Source organism: Notamacropus eugenii, chromosome 4, assembly GCF_028372415.1.
Source record: "Notamacropus eugenii isolate mMacEug1 chromosome 4, mMacEug1.pri_v2, whole genome shotgun sequence".
In the NCBI taxonomy this organism is placed as follows: domain Eukaryota; kingdom Metazoa; phylum Chordata; class Mammalia; order Diprotodontia; family Macropodidae; genus Notamacropus; species Notamacropus eugenii.
Window position 1 is genome coordinate 209,381,051 of NC_092875.1, and position 12,220 is coordinate 209,393,270.

The following is a 12,220-nucleotide window of genomic DNA, read 5'->3' on the forward strand; positions in this document are numbered from 1 at the left end:
TCAATGCCTAAGTTTGGAATGGAGGGAACCCTTAGTTCTTATAAGCTATGCCAACAGAACAAAGACTCTTGCAGTTGTTGGAAAGAACTTTCCACGTTGGCAAGGTTTTGGGAGTAGGTCTAATAATTAACTGTATGTCTTTCATATGAAGACTAGTCTAAGTTTAGAGACTTAACCACCCTAAGTTCAGAGACCAATCACTAATTTGGCCAAAGTGTAATGAATTTTCTGATCCAGCAATTATCAAAGATCATCTTACCTGGCTATAGAAGGATTATGATTTCTGTGAGTAAAGGAAGTACTCATATAGAGAAACCAAGAATTCTTGATATATTAACAAAGCAATGATAAAATTGTTCCATTCCCTAAGGTTTACTGATCTGGCACCAGAGTGGAGACAGTCTGAGAATACACTGGGTAGAGAAAGTACTTGTCCAGCACTTTAAATATCCTAAGTATGATTGAAAGCTGATTCTACTGCTGATTTTAAAGATGATTTAACTAACCTGCTATCCTTCATACATGGTTTTCTATTTCCTGTCTCTATGCCTTTACACACTATTCCCCTGTGCAATGGATAGTGAAATGCCCTTCATTTCACCTCTGCTTCTTAGAATCCTTTCTTCTTTCAAAGTTCAGTTCAAGTACATTCTATACAAGGCATTTCCCGATCCACCATGCCTTATTCTGTATTGTTTTATATATTTTATTATGCACCTTATGTATAACAACATACACATGTATATTAACTTGATATATATTTTATTTTCTGCCAATAGATTAGGAGTTGCTTGAAGCCAAGGATTGTTTTATTTTTGTCTTTGTTTCCCCCACTGCCTAATACAGCGCCAGGTACGTATCAGCTTAGTGATCAATTAAGCATTCCCTGATATGTACAATATTTATTTGATGCTTCACAATGTGCACAACCTGAGTGATTATCACATCTTCAAATTTTATTTGAAAAGAATATTCTAAAACCTGGATTTAAACAAAACATACTTTCCCATTGACAATGGTACATGGGTCTACATCTAAAAAAAAGATAAAAGAAATCTGTACAGCAGTAATTTGAAGTAAAAGTGGGTAGCAAATTAGATGAGGCCTACAACTTCAACAAACTTTGATTAAGCATATATTGTGTATAAAGAGAACTAAGTTAACTGTGTGCTGGAAGAGAGGGAGACATAAAACATAGCCCAGAACCTCATAAAGCTTACAATCTAGTGGAGTACATAATACAAAACACGCATACACAAACACAATAACTTTACAAATAAAAATGATGCAAGGTAAGTGCATAAAATTGGCTCTGAAGTCAAATGACATGTGTTCAAATTCAGATTCCGATATTTAGCTCTATGAATCTAAGTAATTCACTTAACCATTTAGTCTCTCAGTTGTAAAGATGTCAAGATTCAAGGGCTTTAGAGACCATTTAATCTAATCTTTTTATTTTATAGATAAGGTAACTGATTCCTAGAGAGGAGTGACTTGTCTGTGCTGACACGGGTAGCGTATGGCAGAGCCGGTCTTCAAATCCAGATGCTGAATATCTGGCAGGTAGTGAATATTCAGTTTGGCAGGACAGTAGCATAGGTACCATGAAGTAAGACTATAAACAAGGAAAGATGCATCCAGATTACCTAAAATAAAAAAAAATACACATTACCTACTTCACAGGATTATTGTAAGGTTCAAATGACATAATGCATATGATGTGCTTTACAAACTTTAAAGCATTATATGAATGTCATTTCTAATTATATGAAGGCAGATAGAAAAATCAAACTTATTAATAAGCATAATGTCCTTTTTTTTGTACTGATATTAAGATACTTAAGTCTAGAAAACTTGAGCAATTTTGTAAGTAAGAGATGTTTTGTGTTTTTTTCACTAAATTACCTGGTGAGTATTTTGATGCTCTTCCAGGTCTGTTCTCTAAATATTTGTTATGATTTGGGATTTCTTGGGTTTTGATTTTCCTAATTCTTTCCCCTATAAATAGAACAACAGTTGAAGTCTTTTATAAACAAATTATATACACTTGAAATTTTATAGAAAGCAGCAAAGTAAATAGATTGATATGACACACCTCAATTACTAGCAACCCTGTGTCCCCTGGTCAACTCAGAAATCTTTTTAGCCCTCATCAGTTTCTATATATGTAACATGTATGTCTGACAACTTGTAAATCACATTCTAAAAAATATTATCAATAATACACAGGACCAAGAAAGTTGTGTTGTCACGTAGTGACAACAAGATACAACAGATGGAGAGGCCTTGTGATGCAAGATAATGGGGTAAAGAAGTGTCCAATCCATGGAGTAGATGCTCTATGAAGGACAATGCGGGTGCTACACAGGATAAGATGTGGGGAGACGGTGATCTGCATTCATGGAAGTGAGCACTCATACCAATGAAATCATGGAGTTGAAAAAGTAGTGTGAGTGTACCTATACTCCTCAAGTCACAGAGTAAATAAAAATGAGTCGTGGAACCCAGAACAATCTCGTAACTTCACTTTTTCTGGATCTGGGAGATAAAATGATCAATGAAACAATCTCGAGTAATGAAGTTTCCATTAGAAATATGAATGATATATAAACCAACTTCATTGTTATCCCACAATTACCCTACCATATGCAAATGTTTAAATATTTCTGTTTATAAGTTTGTTTTGGCTGTAGGTTTTTATTACACCTGCTACATGTTCTCGCAACAGTACCACATACAACTAAATGTTGAATGTCCACACGATAGGTACCTACACTACTTTTTTTTTTTTTTTACAAAGGTTAAAATGTCACTTTTCAATTGGAATTACTGAAAATTATTAAAAATACACTTTTTATTTTACCTGATCAACTGAAGAGTTGAATAATCCATGATGAATGGCAGTATTGCTGTCTTTTAAAGTTTCTGAAGATTTTTGGTGAAATTTCCTTTTTGACCTAGAGGCTGTTCTGTTTGACACTAATCGGTGAATATTTAAATCTTTAGCTGGTTTCACTGATTGTTGTTGTGGTAGCGGGGTATCCTCTGTTTCTGTGTCTGCCTCAAAAATGTGGAATTGTCTTTTCCTTTGTAGTAACTCATGGTCATTCCCCAAAAGTTGGATAAGATGCTGACTTGCTAAATTTTCTTTCTTTTGGATGTTTGCAACATTTCTAATTAAATGTGAATTGTTATCTGATAACTGAAATACTGAATCATCGAAAATCTGGGGCATGTGTCCTCTTAAATTCACATTTGATGATGTGCACTTAGGCTGATAAAAATTTGACTTTGTATATCGGTCTTGTGGAGGTGTAAAAGTTCTTGGATTTACATTTCCAGTATGTGTTGTAGATATATTAGTTTTAGTTCTTTTTTTCTCATGTTGGCCCAAATTCAATTTGTTAACTTGAGTCACACAAGATTTACTTGTAAATGTCTTTGATTCTATACCAATATGCTTTTTCTTCTGGTTAGCAGACTTTGAGATATTTTCATTCCCCTTCATCAGTCTACCTTTAAAAATTGGTATGATTTTAGTGGTACTTTTATTTTGGTAATCAGGAGTTAAATCTTGAACTTGAATGTTCTTGGTTTTGTGCCTGGATGCTTCAAAAGGTGTCTGTGACTCCCCACCACATGTGCCTTCATTCTCATGGTCTGGCTGAAGATAAAGACTTGAAAAAATACTTGGCTTTGGCTGGTTGGCTAAAAGCTCCATCTTGTGGTCAAATGCCATAGCAGCTGACAACGAACTCTGAACCAATGTAGGTTTTATAGAAGGGACCTGAGTCAGAGAACTGCTAAACAGTTTTTTGGCAGTCAGATTAGGAGTCTTGACTTTGTTTCCCTAAAAGCAGAGATTATCAAAATAAAAAAATAAAATAAAATCAAGTCTTTAACAGAGAAGAAACAAGAGGTGTTAAACAAGAGTCCAAAGTAACATAGGAGAGAGAAAAATAATCCAACAGGAAATAACAGATGACTGTTTTTTTTAAGGTGAGTAGATTATTATTTTCTTTCTATATAATATACATATAATTTTATAATACATACTATTATAATATATGTATAATGCCTTACAATATAAATAATAGATATCACTTTACTATACAAATAATATGCTGTAGGAATAATTAAGTCAATAGTGTTGGAAACACACTTGACACTAATAAGTATCAAGGAAAATTTATTGCAGCAGAGTTCAGAGGAACTGAATGCTTTTGGCCAAAAGCTCAACCCTTCTTTAGGAAGAGAGCACTGAATACAGAAGCGAGATGAGCTATATACCGTTAGCTCAAGACAGATCCTCCTACCAGGAGACGGATTGGTCTGATCTCCTTTAGGTCACCATATTCTCTACATGCCCATCATATAACCACTGCTGGTATGATCCCCCCTCCTAAACGTGCATTAACATAGGACCCATGATCAGAAAACAGAGGGATAATTTTAAGCAGGGTGTGTCTGCTTACGTACATAAGGTTCATTAAGCAAGTGTAGTGAAAAAAAGCCTTCTTTAGGTCATTTTCCCTGGCTAGTTCCAGCTAGCTTTAGATTTGGTCCCTTTATTAAGAACTTTATAATTTTCCCAAGGCCACTGTCTGTCTCCTGATTGGTTAAGTCCAACTTCAGTCTGCTGGCTTTCTTAATATCTGACTTTTTCTCAGTGACTTCATCAACTAATAACTTCTGTGGAAACTTAACTTTTTGCTGTCTCCCACAATGGATATAGTAGAAAGATGATTTGGCTGAGAGTGAGGAGATCTGGATTTTAATCTGTGGTTTGACATTAACTCACTCCTGGGCAAGACATTTAACTCTCCTCGACTTCAGGAGGTAAATAATAAAATAAAATAAAATTACAGGTTCCATTAATCATTTATAAAAATTACTGTCACAAGCTAATTATTCTTTTGCCTTAGAACATGCCCTCCTTCTTCCTTTCCATTTATCTAAAGTCTAGTCTTTCTTTAAGTCCCAACTTCTCTATGAAGTCTCCTCCAGTTACCCAATGCCATGATAATCTCTCTATCCTTCAAAATCCTATAGAGCTGTCTGTATCATTCATTTGGCATTTAGTACCTGCTACCATGCATTGTTATTTATTTTTAGTTATAAATCTCATCTTTCTAAATAGTAGGTAATTTCTTTGAGGTCAATAACCATATATTTGTTTCCCTAGTTGTTGGTGATGATAAAAACTGTGGGGAGAAATCACTGGAATAGGATGACATTAAACAATAGGTCTTTATTAAGACACTTTTTGAAAAGGTGTACTTTATTTTATGCAATAGATATATTCTTTAAAAGTCTGTGTAACTCAAATCTAACTTCAAAATTTCTACAACTCATTTAATCCATTGGTAATCTCATTTTAACATGAGTAAGTGCCTCCTAATTTATCTATTTGCTAAGTTTTTATTTTTTATGTGATTTCATAAAGGAGGTTCTCCCTATAGTTACTTTAATTTTTTTTCTTTAAACTGCTTTACACTACCTAAAAATTTAGTTAATATTTTATATAGCATCTAGAAAAATAATAAATCACCTTTATAAAATGTTTAGATGAATAAAGTACATTTCTTCATAATAACCCTGTGAAGTAAATAGTCCATACACAATTATAGCAATTTCATAGTTAAAGAAATTTTAGTTCAGAGAAGTTAAATGATTTGTCCAAGCTTACACATCTAGCAAAAGATGTGGCAAAGCAAAGACTCAGATCTTAATTAACAAGCAGCTTTACTCATACTTCTCAAATAATCAAAGTGAGAATGATCACTACAAAATTTACTCGATTTTTCCTCTTATTTCTAATCTCCTTATTCTGCTTTCTTATCTTGAGTGTTTCTGGAGACTCATTATAAAATGTTGCACAAACTTCTCTGTTCTCTACATGGCACAAATTTCAAGGTTATTGGCGAATCTAGACATTGCATGGATTCTTATTCCTTTGAATAATACAAAGACCAGGAATTTATCAAATGTACTGGGAAAAGAAACCTAAAGGTATATTTAGGCAAATAAGATAGTACTAAAAACATGAGCAAAATTTTTTGTTTGTGGGTTCCAGATCTGACAATCTAGTAGCTGAAGTAAAGACAGAAAAAAGGGGTATTAGATGTTTCAAAGGTGCCAGGAGGTAGATTGAAAATGATCAATTTTCTTTGGTAAGTGGTAGAATACAATTTAATAACCTCACTATCTCAGTATTATGCTTGTAGTGATCTAATCAGTTTAGTCATCCTGACAATCTTACCATGTGTGACCTTGTACTAATAACTGCCTTGTTACAGCCTGCTAAAATGGACAAGTGTTGTTTAAGCTCAATATCATTGATATATTTATTAAATACTGATGTGATATAGAGAGGTAATCTCAACATAGGAAGAATCACACAATAATTTACATCATCTTTTCCTGTCTAAATTATTTCCCTTCCATACTTCACTAATATATGTGGCTTGCAATGACTTTGTACTTATACTGTGCTTTTACCCCCAATAAGGTACCTTAAACACACACACCATGAAAAGAATTTGCAAGAGCTTATGACTTCTGGTCTCTAAGTTACTATTTACTTATTACTTCAATTTGTAAAACATATTCAACACTGCAAAAACCTCCAGGCCAATATACAAAATTTATACAAAGCTACAAAAAGGACTTATGAAAACAGCAGATGAGGTCCTAAATAATTCAACAAAAGTGGGCAATGAGCTCCAGGATTCCTTTTAGACAAAGCTTTTCCAGTAAGTTCATAGTAAACAAACCAAAGCTTTTTGAAGTCATGACCTGACAAAGAATGTCTGTAATGTTCTATACAGGGTCTGGTATATAGTAGGTCCTTAATAAATACTTCTTGATTGATAATTATGAAAAGGCATTAGTCTAGTCTTCTAATTATGCTCAAAGAATCACTGGCCAAAGTATATAGCTGACTTCATTTTCTAGAATTGTAAGAGTATTTTAGGTGACCTCTAAAATGACAACAGAATAATATATAAGAATCAAAACATGAAACTGCACTCTGGATAGTCAAAGAAGATTGACACAAGAGTGGGAGTTTGTAATGGAAGTGTGGCCATGGACAAGATAATGATAACAGATATTTATACTGTACTTTGAAGTCTTCAAGGTACTTTATGTATATATTAACTAATTTGAGATATCTGTATAATTTAATACAGATATTATTAACTATTTATAGATGAAGAAGCTGATGCTTAGAATCAGTGAAGTGACTTATCAATGGTCACAAAGTAGCAAGACAGCCAAATTATTTAACCCAGGTTTTGCTGACTCCAAGTCCAGCACTCCAGCAGAGAGAGAGAGAGACTGCTAATTGCATCACGCTAGGTCATCTGCAGGGTTCTATTTAAATTATGGGTGGTAGTGTTATTTTGCTGTTTTGGCTTTTTTTTTTTAAACTGTAGGGTTTTTAACCCTTTGTAGACTTATAGGTTTATATTCCTTGACTCTGAAGGAAAGTAGTGAAGTGTCATGGAAACAGTATTAGACTAGGAGTTAAAGGACTTAGTTTCTACTCTTAGTTCTAACATTAACCAGCTGGGGAATTTCAGACCAGGTTATTTAACTTTCTGGCCCTCATCTTTCTCCCCTGTTAAGTGGAAATAATATCTCCCCCTCCCTGCTTTACAGATTTCATAAGGATCAAATGAAATAATAAATCTCATCATAAGAATTTATGGAACCAGAAAAACTATCCCTGGCTCCTCTGTCTAGTGTCCTAAGAAGAATCACTTAATAGATCAGGTTAAAATCAGGTCAGCAGTCCTCAGAGATATTTACTATGCTTTCCTTATTCTTTTTCAGTTATTTTGGGGGAATTCTATGTTATTAGGGAAGTAGTATATTGGCTATAGGCAGCGTTTGTATTATATTTTATCAGAAATACTTCCATGGAGCCCTAATTTCATCAGAATGGGTACTCCTGCCAGTGTTTCAGATGATCAGACATTTACACCTTTTCTCTTGAGCAATTCTTGTTCATGCCTTTCTATAATTTCTTCATTCAAAATCTATTCAACATACTGGAGGCCTTTCTCTGTTTTGCTTTTTAAATTCATGGGCACCAGGACAGAGGTACAAAGTAGCACAGTAAATAGAGCACTGGATCTATAGTTGGACAAACCTCAGTTCAAATCCTGCCTCAGATTGCATCACCAACTGTTGGTCCTGGGACAAATCATCTAAAGACTGTCTGCTTCAGGTTCCTCATCTGTAAAATGGGGGTAGTAATAGTATCTGCCTCCCAGGGTTGTTAAGAGGATAAAATAAGATATTTGTAAAGCACTTTGCAAACCTTAATGTGCTATTACTAATAATAACACATTAACTAATAGTACTAGTAGTAGTCCTCATAGTCACCGTCAGTCATCGTCATCATCACAGCAGTATGATGGCCCTGTCTCATATGGGCACACAAAAAACAACTGTTAAATTTTCAACGTGAGCATCCCCACCACAGGTATCAACAAATGATACAAATCAGGGCTTGAGATTTTGTTGTAGTGACTGTCTAGACTTAGGAAAGTCATGGAGGAAATATTAACAGATTAAACTTTAAAGTGTGTCGTATATATATATATACACACACATACATATTTATTACATATACATGTATATATGTATGTATTTGGAGATCTGGTTGGTAAACATTTATCAGCACACCCCTGCAGTACTCCTACTACTCACTTTATGACTGGCCTACATCTTTTTCTGGTCATGCAAATTCTTACTTTGCTTTTACATCATTTCTTACATGTAAGTCATTACTGTTAGCATAGTACTTCCTATTTACCATGCATCTTGTCACTGATCTTTTGACTACCTACATTTATGGTTACTTTTTTTCTTCTGGGTTTTTTGGTGCTAAATTTTTTGTGGAATTGTAGTTTTAGGGCTTTGCTGCTCCATGGATTTAGAACTGGAATGACTTGTACTATTTCATTAATCTAAGATAAACCAAAAATTAATGTAGTCATTACTAGAAAGTATTTAAAATCAGAGCTGAAACATAGTTTTGTTGATAGACTTTGACAGACTAATTATGAGTCACCTAAAATTTCTTTATGGTTCTTATCCATATTTTTCCATGTGCTTATTCTTGCCTCAAGGATGACTTTACTTTGAAGTGAATCTGATTCAATTATAACATTTTCATGGTGAAGACAGGTAGGAGAAAGACAGAATATTGTTTTATCTTTGCACCATCAACAATTCTTCTGAGTTATTCCTTCTCTGGTGTTTTTTAAGGTGATTATAGTTTCTTTCCATAAACAACCTTGAAAATCAAAAGAACTCAGGTGTTATAAAAAGATGTGTCAATGGGCTTTAAAACTAAACAGATTCAACCAGTGGTTATCTCAGAATCATCAAAAGAATGCTGGATATATTCTAGGTAAATATTTTCAAACAAAAACATATTGTAAAGTATTTTTTATCCTGTATTATTTGACTACTCAAGCTTAGGAAGGGTATATATACACTTTTTCCCTATAGGAAAACTATCTTCTTACCTGTAAAGAAGGTTTGTTGAGTTCTTGAGTGTAGTAACATGGCTTACTTGTCATTTTTATAGGAAAGCCACATATATGAGGGAGTTTGGATTTCAGATCAAGAAGAAAGCTTTTCAATACATTTTCCACATCAACCCTTGGAAAAAATTGTACAGGTTGGCTTCTAATGCAAGTAAGAGGGTACTTGAACAATGTTAAAGATTAAACATCAATTTTTGTTACATTTAATATATGTATGAGACTGTAATTCTTTGTATCATCATTTTATTGTAAGCTTCAAGTTCCTTATCTTATATCTTATACCTACTCTACATGTATATTATAAACACACACGTGCATACATATAGCATATACATTACATTTTTCATCAGAATTTAAGCTCCTTGTAGAACCAAAACAATTTATAAGTAGACTACGACATTGTAGAGGAAAACAAATTTGAAAATTTAAGAACTCTGATCAATGTACTGACCAGTCATAACTCCAGAAGACTGATGATGAACCATACTTCTCATCTCTTGGTGGAGAGGTAATGCATAGTGGCACAGACTTAGACATATATTTTTTAGATATGACCAATACAACACAAATTTGTTTTGCTTGATTAGACATATTTGTTAAAAGGGAGAGCTTTTACTGAGGGAAGAGGGAGCATGCAGAGGGAAGTGAGAAATAGTCATTCAAAAAATGAAAGACAAGAACATCATTGAAACATAAGAAAAACACAGAAAAGAAAAGAAAGGATAGGTAGTTGATACTACCATGTTAAAGCTAAGTTGGGTGAATCAGGTGGACACCAAAGGTAGAAAGCAACCCTGAAAAGGGTTCAGCAGCCCTCACACCAGAGATTCCAGTCTTCCCTGAACAACCAACATTCCTTAAGGAGCTTAAATTCTAATGGTGCAAGACAACACATAAAAAAGAGCTGGAAAGTAGGGAGGGAGAAATAAAGACCCCCTCACAAGGAGGAATGGTAGCTAAGTCTATAGAGATAGGAGCATGGAAGGGAAAGAAGCATAGACAAATCTGGTCCTGCCCTTAAAATAGAGCACTTCCCCAAGAAACTTATCAACAGGAGACAGCCTGGTGGTGGAGAAATATTCCAGGACATAAATGATAGAAGGATTAGGGGACAAAAGATTAAAGAGTACAGAATAGTGCATCATTGAATTGTTTACTTACAGGATCGTAACTGAAGGGAAGAAAGACCAGGGCAAGAAATGGGACTGGGAGAAGCAGGTGATAGAGGGACTCAGTCACATTGAGACTGAAGAATATGTCTATGAACGGTGACACAAAGGCAGACATTATGGTCAGAGATATTAGATAGTGAGCACCCTGAGGGTAGGCACTGTCTTTTCCCTTCCTTGGCACGTCTAGGACTTAGCAGAGTGCTCTGTTCTGTTTTCCTGCCTTTTCCCCTACTCTCTCAAATCCCAGTTAAGACAGATGAACATGCAAACAAGTGATACCAATTATTAAACTGATAAACCTGATTTTCGCCTTCTCATCAGACATCATCTTTCTACCACTATCCCCTCCTTCACCTGTCATACAATAAGAGATGGCTTTTCTCCTTACCAAGGGAAACCTCTCTCCACTTACAAGTAATCCCATTCTATTCCATTCTCTTCAGAAGATTATCATTCCCACTTTCTCACTATTCTTCAATTTCTCCCTATCTAGTGGCTCCTTCCCTACTGCTTACAAACATGCCCAGGTCTCTTTCATCCTAAAAAAACCCTCACTTGTTCCATCCATTCCCACTAGCTATCACTTTGTATCTCTACTCCCTTTAATGGCTAAACTTGAGAATTCTGTCTTCAGTCAGTACCTTTACTTCTTCTTTGTTCACGCTCTTCTGGACTGTAGTTTGATTTCCAACCTCATCATTTAACTGAAAATGCTAACACCAAGATTACCAGTGATCTTTTAACGGCTCTTCTTAATCCTCATCCTTCTGGACCTCTTTGAAGCCTTTGATACTGTCCATCACACTCTTCTTCATACTTTCTTCTCTCTAGGTTTTTGAGACATTGCTCTCTTCCACCCATCTCAATCTCTTTTGCTCATCTGGGTCACTCCTGTAAATAATGAGTATTCCCCAAGTCTCTATCCTAAGCCTGCTTCTCTTTTCCCTCATACGATATTTATTGATCTCATCAGTTCTTATGTATTTAATTATCATCTCTAGGCTGATGATTTTTAGATTAATTTATCCAACCCTACCTTCTCTCCTAAATTCCAGAGTCCTATATCCAACTACCTATTAGGCATCTCAAAATTAATATGCCCAAAATGGAATTTATCTTTCCTCCCAAACCCTCCCTATTTCTGAACTTTCCTATTAACACAGAAGGCACCACCATGAACCCAAGCACCCAGACTCCCAACCTAGGTATCATTTTGAACTCTTCACTCTCTCTCACTGCACTCCATCTACTATTGCCAAATTCTATCTATTTTACCTTTACAACACCTTCTATATACTCCCCCTTTTCCCCTCTGACACTGAAATCTCTTCCCAGTCTTGTCCTACTACAGTCCATTCTCCATTCAGTTATCAAAATGGTTTTCCTCAAGTGAAGTTCTGACTACATCAACTCCCCACATTCAATCAACTCAATTGGCTCCCTATTGCCTCTAGGATCAAACACAAAATCTTGTTTGCTTTT

The 12,220-nt window shown here is 34.9% G+C and overlaps 1 protein-coding gene across 1 annotated transcript in view; it reads right to left on the reverse strand.

Annotated features, from left to right (window-relative positions):
* Positions 1 to 935: 935 nt before the first annotated feature.
* C4H18orf63 (chromosome 4 C18orf63 homolog) overlaps positions 936 to 12,220 on the reverse strand; it is a 48,610-nt gene continuing 37,325 nt past the window's right edge. Inside the window, exons 11-14 of the mRNA XM_072604096.1 lie at positions 9,546 to 9,717; positions 2,864 to 3,850; positions 1,906 to 1,998; positions 936 to 1,646 (exon numbers count right to left, since the gene is read on the reverse strand). Of these exons, the coding sequence (XP_072460197.1) occupies positions 1,942 to 1,998; positions 2,864 to 3,850; positions 9,546 to 9,717 (1,216 nt within the window). The 3' untranslated portion in view covers positions 936 to 1,646; positions 1,906 to 1,941. The remainder of the gene's footprint in view (positions 1,647 to 1,905; positions 1,999 to 2,863; positions 3,851 to 9,545; positions 9,718 to 12,220) is intronic.